The following is a 26,102-nucleotide window of genomic DNA, read 5'->3' on the forward strand; positions in this document are numbered from 1 at the left end:
TTTTTCAATAACATTTTAGAGTTATTGGTTCGCAAAGTAATATTAGAAATTCAAATAAAAAAGTTTAAATATGTATTTAATTTTTTATAAAATGAATGAGTTTTGATTTAAATCATTGTAAAAAAATATTTGCTTTCAAACTATCAAATTTTTTATATTATTATTTTTTATCCTTATTATTATTATGTAAAATTTATGAATCACTTATATTTTTAGTTAAGTGTTTAGTGAACATATCAAATGATACCCATTAGTATCTATAAAACAATGTTAGCATGTGATACCTATAATTATCTTCAAATTCTAAATTTGAAAATAAAAGTTATTTACTTATTTATCTATCTTTAAATAAATATTGAGAGCTAAAAAAAATAGAAGTTTTAGATTTTAGAGGTGTGACCATATGAACCTATCAAATTAGAAAGATTATTCTTTATAATATAAGGTGTGACTCTATTCGTTCAAAAAAATATTTCTTTATACTCGATTAATACATGAAGGTAAAATTTCAAATATTAAATTTGACAAAATGTCAACAACATTTTGCATTTGTCTTTAAGTACACAAAATAAAAGTTGTGACATCAAATTCACCACAAACAAGTATGAACGCAGAGAACAATAAGAAATGCAATCAAGTGAAATCTTATCAATTTAAAATGAGATTTAACTCCTCTCTTTATATATATATATATATATATATATATATATATATATATATATATATATATATATATATATATATATATATTGTTCTTACCGGAAATCTGCCGTAGAGGTGATCCGCCGAGTAAGATTGGTGAGCCTCCTTCATGGGTACGCTTGTTGCTCCAAGATGGGGGTGGTACCTGCAAAAGAGACTCCAATACTAAAGTTAGTGTTTGTGAGAGTATTAGTCTCGTATAAATAATGCACGTACCTTAGTATGAATTAGGGTTTTACTGGGCCTTGGGCCCGAGATCAGTTATGACCTATTTGGGTGACGAGCTGACGTCACATAGCGCGTGTCCGAGGTCGTCTTGCGCTGTGATACCGAGCTGGGAGCTCGGCTTCACAGTACGGATAGTACACTAGCCCCCCGAGCTCCGAAGACCGTAGGTCAAGGAGTTAAGACCGAGCTTGTCAGGGAACAGTGACCTTTCACGTATGCCTGCCTATCATGATGCCATGTGTCATGGCCGAGCTGAAGAGCTCGGCAACAATGAGTTTACTGCTTGGTTAGGCTGGTAAACCTTTGACCGAGTCAGCAGATTGGTGAGGGACAAGTCGGCAACTCGGCTGGTCAATATACTTGCCCCCCAAGCACCGAGTGTGTAAGAGCAAAGGGGCTTTTGAGGAGCTCCCAAATTTGTTGTTTGAAGGTTCAAATTTGACCTTGTGATCTTCAAGGTTCGACCTCGACATCGTTTAAGAAAATGTAGTCTCAAGGTTCGGACTCGACCTCGGTTAAGAAAATGTAGTCTCAAGGTTCGGACTCGACCTTGGCATATCATGGTTCGAACTCGACCTTGGTTAAGAAAATATGATCTCAAGGTTCAGACTCGACCTTGGCATATCAAGGTTCGAACTCGACCTTGGTTAAGAAAATGTGTTCTCAAGGTTCGGACTCGACCTTGGCATATCAAGGTTCGAACTCGACCTTGGTTAAGAAAATGTGATCTCAAGGCTCGGACTCGACCTTGGCATATCAAGGTTCGAACTCGACCTTGGTTAAGAAAATATGTTCTCAAGGTCCGGACTCGACCTTGGCATATTAAGGTTTGAACTTGACCTTGGTTAAGAAAATGTGATCTCAAGGTTCGGACTCGACCTTGGCATATCAAGGTTCAAACTCGACCTTGGTTAAGAAAATGTGATCTCAAGGATCGGACTCGACCTTGGCATATCAAGGTTTGAACTCGACCTTGGTTAAGAAAATGTGATCTCAAGGTTCGGACTCGACCTTGGTTAAGAAAATGTAATCTCAAGGTTCGGACTCGACCTTGGCATATCAAGGTTCGAACTCGACCTTGGTTAAGAAAATGTGATCTCAAGGTTCGTACTCCACCTTGGCAAGTCGTTATGGTTAATGTGCCAATACCAAAAATGTATGGGAATGGAGTTGCTTTATTGATTTATTTCTGAGGTTTGCCTCGTTAAAACCTTCCTTGGCCAAAAACCCTTTTCTTTAGTGGGAAAAAGGGCTGAGGAGGAAAAAGAGTACATCACCTGAATTTACAAGTTAAGAGAAATAAAATTTGAGGTAGGTGGAATTCCAGGTTCCAAATTTTCCTTTGGAGGGGTCTGTTCTTGCATCTCTCACCCCACCAAACAAGGTCGCCAACTTTAAATGTTTGTGGCTTGACCTTGGTCTTGCTTTCCTTATGGTTTGTTGCGAACCTGGTCACGAAAAGCAGAGTGCTCTTCCATCTGAATGTACCCTGCAGCTCGGGCACGGAGTTCGTCCACATCAAGAGGAGATCGTAGACACAGGCTGTCCAGGAAAGGTCCAGGCTTGAGTGTCATGAGCATGGCATGTAGGGCGACCTCGGGGTTCAATTTTCGAATCTTGACCGAGATACTGGCAAAGCGTTCCATGAACGCCCTTAGTGATTCGTCGTCGCCCTGTCTAAGACTAGCCAAGGCGGCTGATGTGACATGGTGAGGTCGGCTCGTGGCATACTGCGCCGTGAATCGCCTTACCAGAGTGTCGAAGTTGTCTATTGACTCCACCACTAGTTGAGTGTACCAGTTGAGCGCTGCCCCCTTGAGCGAGGTCGGGAAAACCCTACACAGAATAGCATCTTTATTAGTGTATAGGTTTACCTGTGTAATGTACAGATCGACGTGCTCGTCTGGGTCTGTCGTGCCGTCATAACGGTCGATGTGGAGAGCCTTCCATCCGAAAGGGAGAGGCGTTTCCATGATGCCATCCACAAAAGGATGACGGCGGAAGGTCGCTTGATTTCCCGTGACGTGGGCAGGAGCATTGCTGACCTCGTGGGCCGACTTGTTCGTCAGAACATGAGACCGGTGCGCGGCAGGTCGTGGAGTCGGTGCCCTAGTCACCGTTCGGGGCTGAGAGACCGAGTACCCTTCTTCCTCGTGGAGGTTGCTCGCCTCAGGAGGATGATCAGAGGGGCACCGAGGGAGATGGGCGCGAATCTGCTCGTTTTCAGCGCGTAGCGCCGCTAGATCAGCTTCATTGGCAGTCCGCATCGCCGCTATGTCGGTTTCGTGTTGGGCACGCATGTTTCGCAGATCGGCGTCGTGTTGCTGTCCCATCTGTTCGACCTGGTCAATCAGTCTCCTCAATGTGGCTTCGTTGTCCATGGTAGTTGAGTGATTTGCGTCGTCTGTTGCGCGTCTACTATGGCTTCTGGTGAATACCATAAGCGTGGCCAATAAGAGCTGTCTTGATCGGCCCCACGGTGGGCGCCAAATGTTCTTACCGGAAATCTGCCGTAGAGGTGATCCGCCGAGTAAGATTGGTGAGCCTCCTTCATGGGTACGCTTGTTGCTCCAAGATGGGGGTGGTACCTGCAAAAGAGACTCTGATGTTAAAGTTAGTGTTTGTGGGAGTATTAGTCTCGTATAAATAATGCACGTACCTTAGTATGGATTAGGGTTTTACTGGGCCTTGGGCCCGAGATCAGTTATGACCTATTTGGGTGACGAGCTTACGTTACATAGCGCGTGTCCGAGGTCGTCTTGCGCTGTGATACCGAGCTGGAAGCTTGGCTTTGCAGTACGGATAGTACATATATATATATATATATATATATATATATATATATTGTAACACCCTGAATTTTCTACTAATACAATGTTGAATATTATTATTTTTACATAGTTATTTTTGTTAATTAAAGAGGTTTTATAGAGGTTTGTATTAATTTAAAACCATTTATGAAAATTGTATATAAAGGTAATTCTGATTTTTTTAGGCCCAGAACGGCCTGTTCCGAAAAGCGGAACGGGCTGTTCCCAAAAAAGCGGAACGGGCTGTTCCAAAAAGTGGAACGGGCTGTTCTAAAGGATGAAAGTGAACTATTTTGAAGGACCAGAACGAGCCGTTTCAAATGGTGGAACGGGCCGTTCCAAATGTGCAAAATGGCCTATTTGGGTTTTTCTGGAACGGGCCGTTCCCAAAGTGAAACAGGCCGTTCCAGAGTAATAAAAATGCCTAAAATTTAAGATTGGAAACGGGTCGTTCTCATTATGGTCAATATGTGTAAAAATGAACTCCAGAACGGGCCGTTCTGATTTCAGAACGGGCCGTTCTGATTTTTAAAAACGGGTCGTTCCGATTTTGGAACGGGCCGTTCCAGTTGAAAAATTTGCATATATTCGAAGGATCCGGAACGGGTCGTTCCGGGTACACCAGGTTGCCTATAAATAGGGGCAGGGGGGTGAAAATTTTATAACGGAGCGATAAGTGAAAATCTTAGAGAGAGAAAGAGAGAGAGAGAAAGAGAAAGAAAGAAAGGGAAAGAAAGAGGGAATCCAGAGGAGGAGACCCTGCCCAAGTTTCAACACCTGCTTATCCAGGTAAGGGGGAGTGAGAAACCTCGTTCAGGGGTGTGGGGATAATTGTTGGATAGTTTGATTGTCAGATTGGCCCCCAATCCCTTGCCGTTGTTCTGTTTTATTTTCTGTTTGCTCTACTTTGTTCTTTGTTGGAAATAATAAATGCTCTACTTTGTTCCTTGTTACCTTGTTCTTTGTTGGAAGTAATAAATGAATATGGAATTAATGCTATAAATAAATAAGTTTTAATATGAAAAAGAATGTTCTCTGTGAATTCCTGTGCGGACCTTATGAGGAGTATTTATGACATGACCATGTGAAATATGGACAAATGACATGAGACCTAAGAATGGACTATTGAGACAAGCTATGACTATGATAACATGAAAAATGATGACATGATGTACTAAATGAAATTCTGTAATAAGTTAAATATTGAGTCAATGAAATAATGACTGTATGACATGCATCATATGCATATATTACTCCAGGTGTGCCGCTGAGGCCGCATACCAGTGATGCTAACAAGGTGTACCTTAGGGTCACCGGTGATGTAACAAGCTAACAAGGTGTACCTTAGGGCCACCGGTGATGTAACAAGCTAACAAGGTGTACCTTAGGGTCACCGGTGATGTAACATGCTAATAAGGTGTACCTTAGGGTCACCGGTGATGTAACATGCTAATAAGGTGTACCTTAGGGTCACCGGTGATGTAACATGCTAACAAGGTGTACCTTAGGGTCACCGGTGATGTAACAAGCTAACAAGGTGTACCATAGGGTCACCAGTGATGATATGTGAATCTTCCTTATGGCGCCACATGCATGCATTTATGAGTCGAGTCCATGACATCATAAGCATGATAAATGAGTATATATGTGATATTGATTATTTATGTGTATTGTTTACATGTGACTTTATTTGTTGTGCGTGTGTGTGCTATCTAACCTTTATTTCTGCACCTGAAACTGAGTGAGATGTTTCTCACTCCCTTGTTGTTCTTGTATATGTTTAAATTATGTTGCAGGTGATCATCATCATGAGGATATTGGTGATGAGGCTTAAGGGTTCAGTTGGGTATGCTCTGATAGGATGTGACATCGGGCATAGCTAGGCTTAGTTTGGGATATTATTGTTTTAGAAGCCTTTTCTATTCTTTTGTAATTTTGAACATTTTTTATAAAAGACCAAAATGTACATCTTTGTTATATTACTTTTATTACATGATTTGAAAATTATAAATTATTTCCTAATTAGGAGGCACTGCCACCTTGCTGGAATTAATCTATATTTTCTTTATATGATTTCTTGTGTTTTGATACTTACGTGTTGACCTTTTTATGATTTATGAATTACGAGTTACGAATGTGAATCTTCTACCTTGTGATATTTGAGACATTTGTCAACTACGAAAGATTTTATTTACTCAAAAAGAAAAAGAAAGAAAAAAATTGTTTACATTTATTGTGTATTAATGTTGGGGTAGAGGGTGTCACATATATATATTTCCAAACTGTTCAAATGAACAATTCAAGATTTAATATAATGATTATACATTAATTGTGTAATCATTATATTTAATCTCAAATGGAAAATTAAGATTCATTCACAATTGATCAATTTTAATAAATATAATATAAGACTATGAGATAACTTAACATATAATTATGCTTAGTTAAAATACACTCATAAAATCAACAAATATAATCTACACATGTAACTAAGCATGACAAGACAACAAAAATTAAATTAAAAATAATTAAAATATTCATTTAACTATTACTAACTTAATTGAATTCAAATTTGTAATTTAAATTTTCAACATTGTCTAACAATTTGTATATTTTAATTATTTTAATACACCTAGCATTTCCCAAGTAATATTTTTCTATTTTTCAAATTTATTCAAAATAAAATTATTAAGTACAATAGAGACTAAATAGGGGTTGTTTTCGAACACTTGAATAAACTCCATTAGAACTCATAAAGAGCTCTCAAATGAGCCTTATATAAAGTCAAAATTATCATCATGATGAGATTTTGAGAAACGTACCAAATCATTATAATATAGGAATTAAATTTAAGTTGTTGAACCTCTAAAACTTGGAAGATAGTTATAATTTATGATGTCATAGTAAAAGCTTGAAATAGAAAGATTCACATATATTATAAACATGATGTTCATATTTCAATATTGGAATTATAAAAATAATAATACAAAGCAATAGTAAAACTGAAAGATAACCATATGCAAAGTTGTTGAGATTGAGTTTCACCAATCTCACTCTTATGTTCTCCTAAGATTGTCTATATATAATTTCTAGAACCCAATATTATTGAGTTCATTAAGTTAATTCCAAATCAATTCCTTGCATTTAGTAATTCTAAAGAGTCTAACTCAATAAATGATTCCTCTATTTATCAAATTAGAAACCTTACATTAAGAAGGTGTAGAAGAAAAAAAGAAAGAAAGATCCTAGAACCCCCATTTTCAACTAATTCTCAAACTTTTTGCTTGCTATTTAATTTTTACACAACTCTTCATGACTCTCTCCCTCTATTCCTACTTTCTAGTCCTTATATATGTGTAGCAAATAAAGCAAAGTATGGAGGAGAGAGAGTAAATTGCTCACTCCTTTCTAAACGGTTGAGTGGTTTAAATGATTCTTCATAGCCAAACAACTTCAGTGGTTGAGACCCTAGAAAGCCAAAGACCTGCACCCTTCTAGAGTCAATCTACTCAGCCTTTTCCAAACGACTAAGCGGTTTGGTCTCTGCTTCAAATCTTGTTCTTTGCCTCTAAGGGGTTCAATCTTTTTAACATGACCCAACCCTTTCAAAAGGGCTCTACCACTTTTTCAAACACCTAACTGGATTGGAGTTTTTTGAGACTTTGGATCTTCATTGAATCCTATAAGACATAAAACAAAAGTTTAAGTAAAATTTTCATCAACTCTTTATAAACTAACTAATTTACACGAATCTTTTTAAATTTTGTAATAGTTTAGAGGTAAAACACAAATTTATTTCAAAACTAGTTAAGTGTCAAAAGATTTAACTCATTAATGTAAAATTAACACTTATCACATCACTACCAAGCCCTAAGACTAGCCCCAACATAAGCATCGAACCAAAAAACCACTACTAAGCGACTAAATAAACACCCAAACCTTAAACCCACCCCAAACTAACAAACCAAAAAACCACTATGGGATGTTGTTCACATAAATCATTTAGAAGGCAAGGGTTGGGATTGATACCTCTGAACTAGAAGTAGGTTATGATAGAGGGGAAGTTTTTGTGACAACCCTCAGATGAAAGGACATTGCCCATCTCTTTCAGGTTGTCAAGTGTAACGTCTTGAGAGTGAAGCAGGAACAAGGGGAGGAGCCCCCTTTGAAGCAAGTTGCTCTGTGTACTCACACCACCCGCAACACATCCACTTAGCCCTCCAAACAACCCTCTCAATCAAAGCCATCATCCATTGTTCCCAAAGCTCTTAGAATTGAAGTCCAAGATACTTTGTCTGACTTAAACGATGTACCTCTCATCCATTATCTTACCTGCACATCCAACTCTAGTGTTGAAATCCTACCCAATCCTTCACCAACATCTCAACCTCAACCAACCAAACCTTCTATCCCAATCACTCAACAAAAACCACCATCCAAACCACAACCAACTCCTTCACCTCCATTTGTTAGACCACCCACTCAACCTCAACCTTAACCTCATCATTAACATTAACCTCAACATCAGCCTCAACCTAGCCATAATCAACGCCTTGTGCATGACCCAAGGCCTATTCCTAAGGACTCAGAGGAAAAGTAGGCAATAAAATGTTTGAAGGTTCAATCTGCTAAAGAATCCAAGTAGTAAGCCTTGACAAACATTGCTTTCTTTACTCTAGAGGCTCAACAACTTGAAACTACTATAAGTTTATCACTAGCCCCACCACAGACTCTAGCTCAAGAGGAGCCCTAACTTCAACTCATGGCATAGGAGCAAGCCACACTAGTGCAAGAGGCTCCAATGCCACAAGGTTAGGAGGAACCCCATGCCGTTACTTAGGGGGAGCCTTCATCTGATGATCTTACTTAGGCTCATGAGGCTCAGGCCAAGGCTATGAGTATTGATCCACCTTGTCCAACACCATCTCATTCTACTCCATAATTTCCAAATCCTACTGGAGCCTTCATAAAGCAAAACTAAAGATATTTTCTCAACAGAGATGATCATTGATGCAATCCCTCTGATTATTAACTGCTCAATGGTGGAACCAGACATGTGCGAACCTAAAGACTTTGCATCATCTATCCCATCATCTGGTGATTTTGATAATAGCAACACTGATTCTGAGGAGAATTGAAATACGAAAAGACTGCAAGAGGAGATGTCTTCAAATGATGACTAGGTACCTCCAATCTATGACTCAATCGAACATGGTGAGTTCCTCAACTTTACCAAATATAAGCACACGCGTCTTATGGAGGCCCTTAACATCAACATAAATCCTCTCTTAATAAGGAAAGTGGTTAGGAGGGAGATCAACTTACAACGTCCTCCCTGGCCGAATAGTTAGACCATGCGTATTGTCTAGCAACAACAGGTTGAGATGTAGAATTTGCTGAACTCCCGAGTTGTTGTGGAGCTAAGCCTTGAAGGCACTTCTATATATGAATCTCTCTTTCATGCTCAGAAAGCCATACGGACCATGGATGATTCAATCTTGGACCAAGTTTTACACTAAAGAAGATATTTCCAAGCATGTTATTCATTTAATCCATAAAGGGAAGGAGAAAATGCCCTAATATGATGCTGACAAACGCTTTAATCGCTATGTTAGGCATCATACATGTCAAGAGCCTCTACCAGCATCTGCCGAACTTGAATGGCTTCCTTCTCACAAAGGTCGATGCTTCATGGTCTATCCTCCACTTTGTAGGACTAAGCCATCTAGTTCCAACACTCTTTCTATCAAACAATGCTTATATCGTTATTATTCCCCTTATGATGTTACTTTTCATATTTTCTTACCTGGGAATATAATTTTTCTGTACAGAAAAGTTTTCAAGTTGTCTACCCCTGAATCTCTAAAATCATTTGTTGCGCCACCACCACAACCATCCTCTCCACCGTTTTCTCCCTTAGCTACTAAAGAAGACCATGATTGGGTCATCGTTGGACTACAAAGCTCTACACTTCTCACTTAATAGATAGGAACAACTTGAGAGGAAATTCAACAAGTTTTGTCTCGACTCAACATAAATCTAAACTCTAACGAAGACGAAGCCTGATCTAGCTTACACCTATAGTTGGCCTAGTTTTTGCTAGTGCCAAAAGAATGAGTGAACATAAAGTTTATTTTTTTTAATTTAAGTCTTGTTTGGATTTTTGATTATTTTTTACTCTGATATGAATTATGTTACTCTAATACTTTATTTTAAATTTTTAATGAGAATTTTTAAGCTCTGAGTTTTGCTTTGATACTTGGTTTTGAATGTTTGATAAAATTTTTAAGTTTTGATACTTTGTCTTGAATACTATGACATTTTCATACTATGATTCGTCATGCATGTTTTCAAGGGAGTTCCCTATGCATTGCATATTGTCTAAGACATTATATAAATGATCTAATTGTCTGAATGCTTTGTTTAAATCAAGATAAAACAAGCTCTAATAAATCTGACAAAGCTTTGATAAATCTAATTTTTTTTCTCTCACATAAATTTGTTAAATTCTTGAACATAAATAGACTTGCTCTGTTATATATGAATGCATAAAAATTGTATGCTCTAATATATAGTTTAGATAAATGTTTTGATACCTTATTTTGTCACAAATGCTATATAATGTCTATTTGATAGAACTAAGAGAATACGACAAATTATGTGTTATAAGAGAAATCTTGGTTTTCAATCAAATTTGCTCATTTGGTTTTTCTTCAAAATCTTAGATGAAGAGAGTCGGACAAAGCATATAGTTTGTCTCATTATATGTTAAACGGATATTCCTAAGTGAGACTAACAGTGAATTCTATTAAGTGTTTTATTCCTTAACAGATCAAACAAGAAAGACGTCTTAGAACTCACAAATCTGTTAAAAAAGGAAAATTCAAATTATTTGTTAGAATCAAACAACAAAATCTTGGATATCATGAAGAAGAAAAAAAAGCAAAGAAAAAGGCTCTATAAGAACTACTCTATGCTGACATTAACTACTCTACACTAACATTACTTCTGTTATGTCCATTTTAGAAAGAAATGATGATAAGTAACTTTCTAGATCAGATAAGAGATACACGCTTTACTAAAAAATATTTAATGCTCACATTTAATGAAGCAACAATAATCTTTTTCCTTTATGATCAACAGTGAAGACAAACAAAGCAACTCGTGAAGCAACTTGTGAGTTCAACTCAAATTACCGCAACAATCATCTTCTCTAAAGCTACTATATAAAGATCAAGCCTTAAAGAAAGAAAAAATATACAGAGAAACAAGAAAATAAACATATGTATACAAAGAACATTCATTGTGAATTTTATATATACTTTTTTATAGATCATTTGTACTTTCATTGTTGGTTGCAACACGTCTAAAAGAAACAAAACAATCTCATAATCTTTTGTAACCTTTGTTGTAAAGGTTGAGTCTGGAGAGACTTGTTTAAAAAATGCTAGGTGTTGAGTCTGAAGAGGTTTATTTGAAAGAATACTTGGTACCAAGCCTGAAGAGGCTTGTTATTCAAAGAATATTTGTGTAGTTGCTTGAAGAGACAAGTCAAAGACTACTTAGGATTGAGCCATAAGTGATTTGTTGAAAGAATACTTGTATCTTGTCTAAAAGATAGTAAAATTCAATATGATTTGGTTGAAAATTGGACATAATTTCCATGGTTGAGACAAACCAGTATAAAAATTCTAGTGTTTCATTTGACATTTCTCTAGCACTTTGTCTAATAAGTTTTTTTTTTTTCTTTGCTGCTCAAACATATAAGTTTTTGATACACATTATTCAACCATATTCTAGTGTGTGTCTTTTTTCTCCACAAGTTCATATATTTATTTTAGGTATGTCTTTTAGCATATTTTTTTTTCTCAATATCTAAATGATCCCACATAAATTAGTGTACATAATTAATAAAATATATCTCAACATATTTGATTTGATTTGCTATATAAAAATATCAAACTTGCTACCTAATAAAATAGATATATAATAATAATAATAATAACTCTTTCAACAATTTTGTTGAACAAAAAATCTCAAATTACATATAATAAAATAAATAAAATGTTTAACATATTTGTTGCATAACATATTTATTATACAACAAATTAGAAATTACTCACATAATAAATATCATATGACTTATTTAAATTTAATATTAAAAATAAAACAATAATAAAAACAGACAAATCAACCTAACCCACTATTTAACCTAACAAACTAACGAGATACATGAGATAAATTAAATAGATTAGGATGTCCAACTGGACCCACCAATTTTTATCCCGAAGTTCATTTTATATCTAATTTTGAGTTGTTAATGTTACTTGTATTGTTCTCAATCTCCTTGATCATATGTCATATAGAAGTCCTTAAAATAGGCATGTTTATCCACCTTTAGGAATCAACAAAAGAAATGGTATCACTATTAGTCACCTTCGCATGAATCGCATCAAACGAGCTTATGACAAAGGCTTTTGCCATAAACCGCCGCACATCGTCGCCGGCATCATCCCAAAACATCTAACAAATATATTAACAAAATCAAAAATAATGATAAAAAAAAAAAAAACAACTTTGGCCTGAAACAGTTAGTAATCACTAATCAGCAATAAGCAAGTGTGAAATATTACTATTACTTTCACCTATTACCCAAAATCAATTAACAAAATGCACAAATAAAAAAAAAATTCTTTAAAGACTAAAAGTTCACCCCACATGTTCATCACACAATAAAGCATGGACACTTTCTCTTTATTAATTTTTTTTTTTTTACAAAATTAATCTTTTAAGATGCCAATAATTAGACACTATTGGCATATGACAACTATTATGATGGCAATGGGTAATGTGTGTTTGGGTGTCGTGCACAAAATGCCAAGATTGGTTTATTTAACAATTAAATATTTTCTGTAAAAAATAAGTATATAAGTAAAACAAAATAAAAATAGTTCCAAAAATTGAGATACTTTTTGTTTAATTACAAAAAAAAATGTATAAAATAACATAAAAAGAAAGAAAAAAGAGAGAATGTGAAAAATATAAAAGAATAAGAAAATTAAGAGTTTCGTTCTGTAAATCATTTATTTTCTAATATATATTATGTTTGAGTAGATTTATGATTATACAATATTAATAGTTGCCTGGAAAGTTATGAAATGTTGATGACAAAATCATTCCTTTTGGTGGACCCAAGCAAAACATTAAACTCACGATTTGTGAGAGTCTAACTACATGTAGGCTCCTTTATATTTCTTATTATTCCTTACATTTTAATGTGCCACATTCCTTCCCTATATTCTTATAGTAATTCACAATAATTAAAAAATGTTAATCCATTTAGACATTTAGTTAACAATATTAATTTATTAATAATTTATATTTTTAAAATTTGTCTTTCATATTTATTATATTAATTTTCTACTTAATTACTTTTTACCTATTTATTTAATAAGTAAGAGTTATAATTACACAATTCATAGTTTTTTTTTATCCTTGTACAATTCATCTAAATAATTTGTAGCTAGTCGTGTTCTCCTCTTGATATTTATTATTTGTTGACTAAAAGACATTTAAACAATTAAATGTATTTTAGTAAAAAAAAAATGAATTCAATTAAAAAAATGGGCTGCATGGAAGAATAAATTTGAAAGAAGTCTTCGACAAACAAATTATATGAAAAGGGTTTGTTGATCATGGTAAATGAATTATTATAAATCTGTTTATACTGAGTTCGATTATCTTGATAAAATACACGAACAAATCTTTATTAAAAAAAATCTAATATTTGAAGGTGGGGATATTATTTTATATATTTTCTAGATTATTAGATTAACTTTTTTGATGTGTAGATAGTCATATATCAATATTTCATATAAATTAAATCCACATAAAATATAAATGTACTTAATTATAAAAGTTTAATTTTTCACTATTATCTAATTATGAATTACTACACAATTAAAAAAAATTAAATTTTAAAATATTTTTTTTATAAAAATTATGTAATTTTTAATTGATTAGTAGTGCATGCTCATTTCAATTTTTATTTTTTTTAATTATGTTATTATACAATAAATATATATATATATATATATATATATATATATATATATATTATTTCAATGATGAGTTACTTCTACCTGGAACTTGATTAACCACTTTTAATGAAATTTCCTCTCTCAATTACATTTTTTTCATTCATAAAACTCAAACTTAAGACTACTCAAACTAATAACTAATTCATATATTAAAGAAACTAAATACAATACCACTTGGACCAACATGTTGAAATGTCCATTTCACTTGAGTATCAAGGAAAGACTAAAGTGAAATAATATCATCCAAAACCTTTCGTAAAATACGACTAAATTGAATAGTGTTAAATAATTTTGGTAGTTAGACTTAAAAATCCTGTTAATAACATCAACAAAAAAACATTTTGACATTATCGAAGTTGAAGTACTAACAAAGTATTTGCCATTTAGATGATCAACCAAAAAAAAAATATCGATTTAAATTTCCTTGGCATTATTAATTGAAATCAATAATACTCAGACAATCAATAACAAAAACTTAAGTGATAGACCATTTGATACAATTAGTTAAGTCATTTTGTTTATACTAGTTAAAATCCGAGATCAAACTTGATTTCTTTTATGTTTTATATCATTCTATGTGAACTTATATTAGAGATGAGATAATCTAACTAAAATTTATTAAAGAAGTTGATAATTGACTCTAACCTTACATGAATTCATGCCTTGTCATAATCTAAACTTTTGTAACAAAAAAATTTGATAATACTCAAAACTTGAAAATCAGGCATGCCTTTATTTTTTAGTACCGATCCAACTACATTCCTTAGCTAAGATGAGTCTTGTTGAACGGTGTACAAGACTCTCCAAATAGTATTGATAACATTATTAACCTACATTATCAATGCATGAATTTATACAAAAATCAATATTAACCAACATTATGGCCAAACGTTTAATTCAGCAATGTATGTATTGAGTTAGGAACTGAAATGATTTCTACATATTACAGCTGTTAATTTGTTTCAAGACTTGATTACATACAAGAACCTCATTCTATATATATATATCATATAAGCAACAGATAACTCAGCTAAGATTGAATAGGGAATAACTCAAGCTTTTAAAGCAAAGGTCTCTGAGACTTGGGAAGGTTTTGTGCATACAAGTTATGTAGCATGTTGACATAGTTATCAATGTTTCTAAGTGTCCAATTTTCAGTGCTTATAGGAGGAAGATACTTGACACTAAGTGGTGCTGGTCGAACATGTAAGCTTCCTTTTCTCCATGCCAGATGAGTACCTGTTAGCACCATTGGAACTATGGGAAGACGCGATTGCAGTGCCAAATGAACAAAACCCTTCATAATAATAATGGATATATTAGTTCAAGGTGAGAAAAAAAAAACTTTAAGAATAATAATATCTTCATTGATTACATGAAGAGTTTAACCTTATACTCTCCATGCAAAAGTATTTACACTATCAACTAAACTATGATACCACATCTAAGTTCTATCCTTATAATAACAATATAAAAACTCTCCGACCTCTGCCATGTGTCACCACCTAGTATGTTGCAGACTCACTTTTTTTTTTCTTCTTCTTTTTCACTTATTATTATATCTTATTTATTTTACTGTCCCTTTCCTTTTTCGGTGACCGTGCAAATGGTTGACTGCACTAGTAGTATTATGATAATTCATAAGTTTAAATGAGGTTTTTCTTTTAGTTCATATAATTGAAGACGTTTAATTTTAGTTTTTATATATATACCGTTTTTTAACTGTATGGGCTAAAAGGTGAAGTGCATTAAATTATAACAATTAAAAGGGTGTTTAAACTTGATCCATATTTAGATGACAGAGTAAACAACAAATCTTTATTATGGAGTGTATTCCAACCAATTTCTTATATGAATACCATCCCTTGCCCAAAAAAGTGCATCTTTTGGTGAGTCAGAAGAACTAATAAACTATGTATTAGAATATAGATGAAAAGAAACTAAAGGTAGAGAGTTACTTTTTTGAAAGGCAGTAGTCTTCCACTTTTAGACCTTGTGCCCTCTGGAAAAATGATCAGTGACAGATTGTTCTTCACAACTGCACGAGCTGCCTAAGCATTACATTCATTAGAGATTAGAACCTTACACTAGTATTAGTATATGATAGATAAATGATACAAGGGAAAATGTTGTATACACCTCTTTCATGGACTGAATAGCGGCAATTGAATTGGACCGGTCAATTCGAAGATGATTGGCCAAAACATAAAGTTGGCCAAATAGAGGATACCATATTATCTGCATAGGAATGCTGGTTAAAAAAATTCTGAATACTTTCCTTGTTTAGAAGCCATTTTTGACCCATTGATTCCCATTTCCATAGCTTTGATAAGAACAATTGCAATCTTGAGTGTGTGGAGTGCCATAGGATATTTAGGATCTGTTTGGATAAACTTTACTGGAAACACTTTTAAGAGATCAAAATAGTGTAAAAAAAATCAAACAAGCTTGTCTATAAGTTAAAATTAATTTATGTATAAGCTAATTTATAAAAGGACATTCTTATCAACTTTTCCAAAATCTTATTTTTTAACTTATGTATAAGCTAGTTTTTAGTTTATTTCTATTTTTCTTCCTATTTTTTTCTCCTAAAAGGTCTTATGGAGAAGTTTATTCAAACAAACCCTTATTAAAATTTAAACATTCTAAGGTGAAATTTTTTCCATAAAACACTGCAAGGCATCAATTGAATTGTCTTGGTCATGGCATAAGTAACTTTTAGCTAAGCCTAAAAAAAATGTTATGCTTAACCACAAAGCATTACAACATACCTCCTTCTTTGCAATTCCAACGGTACCAGTTGGAGTCAACCACATTATCAAAAATATGTCAATTGGAGATGCATGATTGCTGATGTAAATGGCCCGCTTGTTAGAGTACTCAGCACCTTCAATTTTTATAGGATTCCCAAGAATCCACATCTGCATCAATGTTTAGAATATCATTCACAACTTGTTAATAAATCCTAACAATTTAGTTATTAGTAATTATGCTATCAAAATTGTGAAGACTGAAAGTGGGACTTCAAAGACATGCTCTTTTTAAAATGGTGTTAACATTAGGAAACCTTTTGACTAATTGAACATACTGCCATTATGGATGCTATGAAGTGAAGCATGGGTAATTTACCTGAAATTTATTCAGATTACCATTTAAATTTGATATAATTGAATGTTTTGGAGATGTGCATGACCTTATGTTTGCATTTCTAAAGCATTTGAATTGTTTATTTGAATGTCATATAAGGAAGGAATAGAATCTTTGATACATTGTTGAAGGAATCCAACAACAAACAATTGTCTGGCTTAAAGAATCTTCCTCTGCAGTTCCAGATAACAGAAAAAAAAAAAAAAAACAATACACAAACCAACATATGATTAATATAACACCTTACTGAAACAGAATTATCACTGATCACCACTAAATTGGCGAGGTCAATGATTGACTTTGAGAAGAATTCATGGTTAATGGAAATCTAAATTGATAACTATGAGATGATATTATGGCTCTATGATATGACTAAAACCAAGTAACTGAAATAGCATTTTCAAACTGCACAAGATTCAAATATATATGACGTCTAAAAACTCTAAGCAACCAACCAAATAATTATTGAACAATACTCGATCCTTTTTATATTGTGACTCAAATATAACAATAAGTAAACAAAACAAAAAAAAAAATAGAAATATTGAACAGCAATTCACTCCTAAACATGCAGCATCAAGCAAGTTGATATAATTTCCAAACTGAGTACATCTTACCAACATTCTACCAGTCACATGCCCATAAATGTTTCCTTGCCTAATCCTCTCACAAGGCCATGGTATAAGCACAAGCATGATCAAAGCCCAGATAAACGTTGTGACCATCATAGAAACAAAACAAATCACAATTCTGATCCAAGATATGATCACAGGAATCCACCCATCATCATCATTCACAAAAACATCCATCACATGCCTTTGTTCAGATTCATCTTTTACGGAAACTTTTTGAGTTTCTACCACCCTCTTCTCAGAGTTTGTGCTCGAGAAGCTCTCCAACCTTTTACTCCTCAAAAAAGCACCAAACCTAAAATTCTCCATGACTACTCAAAATCCCTGAAGACTGTGATAATTATATAGGCCACCTGAACAGGACAAAAGCAGATCAGATAAAAACTCACTTCAAATATCACATTCTGATTGGTTGCTGAGAAAATCTGATCAGAAAAATTACCCAAAAGGAAAAAAAAAAAAAAATCTTCCATTTTGGCCTAGAAAATCCAACTATTTTATACTTTACAGAAAAAATTCTTTCACTATTTCATTAAATTGTAAGCAACCATGTATCCTTTTTGGTTCAAACATTTTCTTTTCATTGTCGCTTGTTTCATTAGATTTATAAACAAGCTAAATATGATTCAAAAAAAAATGTTCATTTTAACTCAATAGAAAGCTTGCACAGACCAAACAGCTCCATGATCAAACAGAACCAATCAGAAAGGGAGAGGAAGAGAGATAACATAACAAACAAACAAAAAAGTTCTTTCTTTTCTCAGGAAACCGAATGAAGAAATTGCAACCATAGTCTTTTTTCTCTTTTGGTTACCATATTAAGAAAAACAACAACAAATATCAAAAACGGTTCAAAATGGCATTTTTTTTTAATATTTTTTTATCTTTGGCACTTTGAAGGCAAAGTTGTTGTTGTTGGTTTCCTACCCAGATTCTGATCAGACAGTGAAACCAAAAACCATGTTCTTTTTCCTTCAGAAAACCAATAGTTGAGAAAATAACACACCAAACCAAACATTCCCAGTCCTTACCAAGCATGTGAGTTTGTGGGGGAAAGTGTTGTGAAGCAACAAAGGGAAAGAAAAGGGAGAAAAAGGAAAAGAAGTGGAAAAGTTGAACACTGATTTGGATGATGGGGAATGGAGAAGAAACAGAGTGAAGACAGAGAAATGGTCAGTGTAAGAGTGAGGAGAAAGTGAGAGTGTGACAATGAATTGACAATAACAACGAATGAAACATGTCATTTGTAAAAGCAGAATACAAACGCTACCCACGTTTTTTTTTTTTCTTCTTCTCGCTTACTGATTATTATTCCCTCGTGTAATTTTTACAATATTTTAATCTAATCACGCTAATTAATTAATATACATGGTTATATTTGTTAATTTTATTGAATTTATAAAATAAATTTATAATTTATCAATTTTATTTTTTTATTGATTATAATTTTTTTTGAGTGAAGTGAAAATACTATGTTATGTCAATGTTTATGTATCCATATTAATAAAAATGATAACTCTCAATTGAATAAAGTTTAAAAAGTGAGAGAGAAAGACACATATTGTTACAATCTTTTAATAGGGGAAAAACATAATTTTGTCTAGAAATTATAAGATGCAGGGATAACAAATAAATTTGTACACATAAGTACCATTTGAATCTGTCCCGATTTAGACAGGGAATATTAGTTTGATTGAACACTAGTATGATGCAAGTGTGCAAGAGAACGGAGATGAATATATAGCCGTTTCGTACCAATCTTTGTAGTCGTCCTCATTTTCTTTTTAAATTTTTAGAAACCTAATTTATTTTTTAAAAAATTTACTTGAGATTTATGTAATTTTTATTCTATTTAAAATTTATGTCAAATCAAACTTAATTAATATATTTTTGTAATTATTATTCTACATTAAAATCCTTTTTATATATTTTTTTGCAAAAAAAATATTTAATTAATTTATGGACAAATATGGGTATACTCAATACTTAACAAGAATAGGAATAAAATGCAAATTTCATATTCATTGAGTATGGGGACAAGAATTAGGATAAGATATGAACTTAGGGATGGACTTAGGGATGGAGACGAGGATATTGAAACTCAAATTAACACTACCCGTTGCCATTCTTAATAAGATACCTTTTAAAAATGAAAAAAAAAATTCTTCTTATTATGTCTTATAATAAAGATAGAGGGAACAATAAATAAAAAATCACTTTTGAGTAAAAAATTATTATAGTAAGAAATTGAATGGTGATTTTTTTAGGATTAAAATTGTTTTATGTCATCTAACAAAAAGAAATATGTTTTAATCTTTAAATTTTTGTCAATTTTTGTTTTTAATCTTTGTACAAATTTAATATGATTTTACTCCGTGAAATTTTTTGACATGAACAAAATTTTTTTGATGCTAGTACCAAAATTTTAATAGAAGAAAAAATTTAAAAATTAAAGTTCAAGGATTAAAATCAGCATAAAAAAATAGGAACTAAAAATAAAAATTGACAAAAATTTAAGAATTAAAATATATTTAATTTTTTTATTACAAATAATGAATAGTTTTAAAAGTTATAAACTGCTTAATATGAATCTTTTGATCATTAAAATGGTATGTAAGAGATGATACTGACCATCAAGCATAGAGTCAATAACATGATAAACATCCTCAATCAAATATCATTGTTCATCTAATATGAAACTAAGAGTAAAAATGTTTAATAAGAAAGTGAGAATTGAAAAGAATAATTACTAAAAAATATATTCTCTTTTGTAATAAGTATAAATATTTTATTAATTTTTTGAAAGATAAATTTATGTATGTTTGACTAAATATGAAATGAAATCTAATATAAAAGTTATGTACTGTAAATTTATTTTAGTTAAATTAATGTGCTTATAATATTTAGAAAATATTAAAATAGGCATGTTGGCCGGTGTCAATTTTTCTAATTAAGTGATATTAATAAATTTCAAATTCTTATAATTATTAAATATATATATATATATAATATTTTAAATTTTAAATACACTTTTACTCGCTATAAAATAAGTTATATTTGATTTTAGTATTTGTTAAAAAAAATTAATTATTATCTTTCAAAATTTTGTAATTATTGTTTTTAACCAAATTCTCATATGATACTCATTAATATTATAAAAGAGTAGAAGGGATAAAGAGCTATTTCGACAACTTATTTCATCTCAACTTTCACAATGTAATGAACATATTCAACATCTCAATTTTGAACAACTTTTACAACATTAATAACTTGGCACAAACAAATTATGCAACTTAATAACTTTAATAGTTTTTGCATCATCACACATTTTTCAACTTCCAAGATATCTTACAAATTAGTAAGTTGACTTAACCTTACCGAAGCACAAAGTTTAACCTATCACCTCTAGGTAAAATATAGAAAAATGTTATGCTTAAAAGTTAGTTAAACAAATTTAACAACTTATTTTACTTTCTCATATTTTTTCACTTAAATTAAGAAAGTTTAATACAATCGTTAGGTATAGAATAATTTGGGTGTGGGCCTATCACGATGTTAACATGCGTCAACTAAACCTTTTATAGAGTTAGCCCACTGATTATTCTTTTGGTATCACACACTTTTCTAACACTCAATTAAAGATTTTGGCCCCCAACTCCTTGCCCTACTCGTTGGCTACTTCTAATAAGTATGACTCGACTTATCCACCACACTATACACAACTCAAAATCTAGAGGGGACAACTTTGAAAACAACTCCCTATTCAGAAGGAAACTTCTACGTTGAATGGTTTCAACATTAGACTCGTAGATCACCACAACTTATATTCACATAATGTGCTATTTTAATATTATTTTTTTTCGAAAGAAGAAAAGTTAACTCATCATTTAAGATGTGGTAAATAATAGAGTGAATATGACTATAGTTTCTAGAACCATGATGAACTTCAGTTGCCTTGGCCAAGTTGTAGGAAACCAAGTTAGCTAATTTATTAACCTCACAATTGTTTAACCTGATAAGGATTTTCTTACATTTTCTGATGATTGTATCGAACCCTAAAACATCATTCTATGAGTTTTTCAACCCAATTACAACTCGTTGGCAATCTGTTTTGAATGAGATGTTCTCCAATTACTACTCTAGAGCCCATGAAAGGGCCTCATGAAGGGTGCAAGCTTCATGCTCAGAAGGTTTTTGGAAGAGAGCCAGTATATAGGTCTTGGCTTGCATGAAGGTTCATGCATGGTCACGAAATCCTAATACTAAATTTTTATCAAGGTTGCATTTGATTATTCTTGGAGTTGGAGGGATCCACTAAGCTTCTCGAGAGGGATTGTGATAGTTGATAAAAGGCTTAATAAGTTGCCTAGCTTGATTCCATGAAGATATAATTTTTTTTTTCCGAGTGAAGAATTTCAAAGTTATCCCAACTCTTGTCTTCCTAATGTTTTTTGTTTATGCTATACTAGATACTCCATAAAGTCATTGCAAACTCACATGCATGCTTGTGGTCCCAATTCTGCAATTTTGCAAAAATAAAGTTTTTTTCTTCTTCAAAATATTAGAATTTTCTTTTAATGAAATGATGTGATTACCAAAAGGGTAGTTATTCCAACAATGTTGGGCAACATAATATTCGAGAAATAGATGTCAATCGTTCTCAAATTGGTTATTGCAAAAGACACATTGAGATGGGCAAAACACTCCTCTATGTTGAAGGTTAACTCTCATAGGTAACACATTTCTATAGACTCTACTCAAAATTTTTTGACTTTATTAAGGATGTGGAGCTTCCAAATAGTATTCCAAGGTTCATCCTCCTTGAGGGGATAAGAGTGCGCAATGTGATATATGTTGAGCAAGCTCAAAATGAAGACATGATCTTAGTTAGTTTTGATGATTACAAATAAACCTCTTAAAAGATAAGAGTGCAACTTGTATCTTGTTTTGTGTTTTGAGCCATTTGAAAGAAAAGAGTGCAAGCTGTATCTTATTTGAGTGTTTAAAGCTTTGTTGTTTGTGTGCTTTGTGCTTGGTAAGTAACTTAGTCTTAAATCTCTATATAGATGATGATTGATGAAAAAAATAAGTTTTAAAATTGATTTATGAAGAGAAATAGTATAAAAAATTGAGATATTAAATTTTCACTTCAAAAAATAATCAATTATCTTTAATAATAATCAATTATTTATTTTATTTTTCAGTGAACTGAGTAACAGTTGCTATAATAATCGATTGTTTTGAGCAATAATCGATTATTTCAAAAACTGGTTTATGGAATAATCGATTATTGCTCAAAATGATTGATTAAAGTATTTTTGGTTGATTTCCAAATCTACGTACTAAGAACAAAATAATTGTTATCCATATAAATAATCAATTATTTTAGTCAGAAAACTTATAAATATCATTTTTCATATTCAAAATAGAGAGACTAGAATTTTTGTGATATCTTTTTCAAAAATACTCTCTAAGAAACATTTTTCTTTGTAAGAAAAGGTTTTTTTTAACCTTTTTAGTAACCTCAAGAAAGATTTCAAGATTTGAATTGATCATCATATTCATAGAGTGAATGGATAAGCTACTTGGTTGATTCACTTACTCTAACTTGTTCTGTGCATTAGATGAATTCGTTCCTTAACTTTTGTATTATATTTTTTTTAAGTAGGTTTCTTAAGAAAGGAAAATCTTGTAGTGGTGTGCTATAAGTGAAATTTAGTCTAGATATCATTAAATGTTATTTGGTATGTCATTTATTTAATGTCAAATTATCAGCGATAAACCTATATTCTACAAAAATCATATGTTACATGGATATGCATTTGGCCAATAGAGATTTAAGTCTATTAGCCAAATTTTTTGCCAAGATCTTATAAATTACGTTACAAAGTACAATGGGTTTAAAATTCTTAATAATGTTAGGATTCTCAATTTTGGGAATGAGGACAATATTCATATCATTAAGTGTAATAGGGAAGAACCCTTCTCAAGCCAAAACTTGTAGGACTTAAAAAATCCTCCCCACACACCTCCTAGAAATGTTTGTAAAACCCAAGGTTAAAAACGATGGGGCTTGGAGCTTTATCAACATGCATTTGTAATATGGCTAGGTGAACTTCTTCTTTAATTATTGGGGACATGAGGGAAATGTTGTCCTCGTTTGTGATCCTACTCTTTATAACGCTAACAATTGGTTGAGTGTCCACTACTTTTGCCTTGAATAAATCTATATAATAGTCAATAGCCACCTTATCAAGACCAACTTGAGTATCCACAAGGGTACTAGTTGGATCTTTTAGGCTTTTAATGTGGTTATGCTTTCTTTTTTACGATACAATCGCATGAAAGAAATAGGTGTTGGCATCCCATTGCAAAGCTAAAATTGCTTAGCATGCTACTTCCAATACGTGTCTTCCTGAAATAACCTAACAACAAGCTTACGTTGAAGAGAGTTATACTGCTACTTGCTATTAATTAACATTGCCATGGTGTTTGCAATAATGTGTGTCATGCTTTAGTGCGTTAATCTATTTGTGCATATTCTCAATTATCCTCATTCCCCACTCTTTTAACTCAATGCCACATCTTTTCAACTTATCAATCACATCTAGTGTCCCATATTTACTCCTACTCTCTTTCACTATCTTCGGGAGGTCTTGCTCCTTAAGCCAAGAGTTATCAAACCTGAATATTTGAGAACCTTTTCTAGAAAACACTACAAGAAAAATGTAAATTACCTATAGATAATTTTTTATAGATACAAATCTGTCAAAAAATTTATATTTCTGATAGATTTTACATACGAAAATTTTTTTTTGTAAGAAAAGTTATATTATTGATGGATATAAATCTGTCGAAAAATTTATATTTTTGACGGATTTTATCGATGAATAACTTTTTAAAGATACAAATTTGTCAGAAAATTTATATTTTCGACGGATACAAATCTATCAAAAAATTTATATTTGCGATGGATATATCCGTCGATAATTTTTTATAGATACAAATATGTCAAAAAATTTATATTTTCGATGAAAAAAATTGGTAAAAAAAGTTATATTATTGATGAGATATCTCTGACAAATTTATATTTGTCGAAAATGTAAAAATATTTGACAAATTTTTTTGACAGATGCTTAAGTCAAAATTTTTTAACGGAATGGTATTAACGGATAATGGTTTGTCAAAAATTTAATCTGTCAAAAATGGTTAAAAATCTATTAGAAATTGCATTCATCAGAAATATTTAATATTTTGTTCGGTAACAATAAAGATGATTAAAACTGACAATCATATATTAAAAAAGATCAATAAAATTTTAAATATCTATATATAAGCTCCCATCTGCAATCATTCAAAATGATAATCTCCAGGTTGAAACTCCATTTCTCCTGGTAAAAAATCTTAAGAATGATGTAATCCTTGGAACACCATTCATTAAATCCATTTTCCCTATTAAGATATCTGATGAAGGTATATCTACCCAATATCTAGGGAAAACAATCATGTTCAAATTTCTGAATAAACCCCTCTTTCGTAACATCAATCAGGTTGATAGAAAGCTTAATCAAATCAATTTCCTTAAGGAGGAAATCTCTTTCAAACATATCGAAAGTCAGCTTTCTCAATCCCATATCAAACAAAAGATTATGAGTCTTCATGATCGATTTCAATGTCATGTTTGTTCCGATCTTCCTAATGCTTTTTGGGATAGAAAGAAACATATGGTCAGCCTTCCTTATGAAAAGGATTTTACTGATAGGCAAATCCCAACCAAAGCTAGGCCAATCCAGATGAGTCATGAACTTGTCATCCACTGTCAAAAGGAGATCAACGATCTTCTTTCTAAAGGTTTAATCCTGAAGAGCAAGAGTCCTTGGTCTTGTGCAGCCTTTTATGTCAATAAGGCTTCTGAAATCGAGCGTGGTGCTCCTAGGTTGGTCATCAACTATAAACCACTTAATCAAGCTCTTCAATGGATTAGATATCCAATTCCCAACAAGAAAGATCTTCTTTCCCGATTACATTCGGCAAAGATCTTTTCTAAATTCGACATGAAATCTGGATTTTGGCAAATCCAAATCAATCCTAGTGATCGCTACAAGACAGCCTTCACTGTCCCGTTTGGGCAATACGAATGGAACGTGATGCCCTTTGGTCTTAAAAATGCTCCTTCGGAGTTCCAAAATATCATGAATGATATTTTCAATCCATACTCAAATTTCTGCATTGTCTATATTGATGATGTTCTTATCTTCTCCACGTCCATTGATCAACACTTCAAACATCTTGAAATATTTTTCAAGGTAATTAAACGAAATGGCCTTGCTGTTTCTAAATCCAAAATCTGTCTTTTTCAGACAAAGATCAAGTTTCTTGGTCATGAAATCTTTCAGGGAACTATCCGGCCAATATGTAGAGTCATAGAGTTTGCTGATAAGTTTCCCAATCAGATTCTTGAGAAGACACAACTTCAAAGATTT

At 32.5% G+C, this 26,102-nt stretch overlaps 1 protein-coding gene across 2 annotated transcripts; it reads right to left on the minus strand.

Moving 5' to 3' along the window:
- Positions 1-14,671: 14,671 nt before the first annotated feature.
- On the minus strand, positions 14,672-18,848 carry LOC109811307 (1-acyl-sn-glycerol-3-phosphate acyltransferase). Of its 2 annotated transcripts, none has more exons than XM_020375007.3 (6): positions 18,547-18,848; positions 17,605-17,972; positions 16,612-16,761; positions 15,980-16,078; positions 15,799-15,891; positions 14,672-15,137 (listed from the first exon to the last, which is right to left on the minus strand). In XM_020375007.3, exons 2-6 carry the CDS (start codon positions 17,926-17,928, stop codon positions 14,901-14,903), a joined length of 903 nt encoding a protein of 300 aa, XP_020230596.1. In that variant the 5' UTR covers positions 17,929-17,972; positions 18,547-18,848; the 3' UTR covers positions 14,672-14,900. The 2 variants fall into 2 exon arrangements, with proteins under 2 accessions (XP_020230596.1, XP_020230595.1); XM_020375006.3 differs by having other exon boundaries at positions 18,651-18,847.
- Positions 18,849-26,102: the final 7,254 nt, after the last annotated feature.

The sequence above is a fragment of the Cajanus cajan genome, chromosome 2 (genome assembly GCF_000230855.2).
Source record: "Cajanus cajan strain Asha chromosome 2, NIPB_CcT2T_4, whole genome shotgun sequence".
In the NCBI taxonomy this organism is placed as follows: Eukaryota; Viridiplantae; Streptophyta; class Magnoliopsida; order Fabales; family Fabaceae; genus Cajanus; species Cajanus cajan.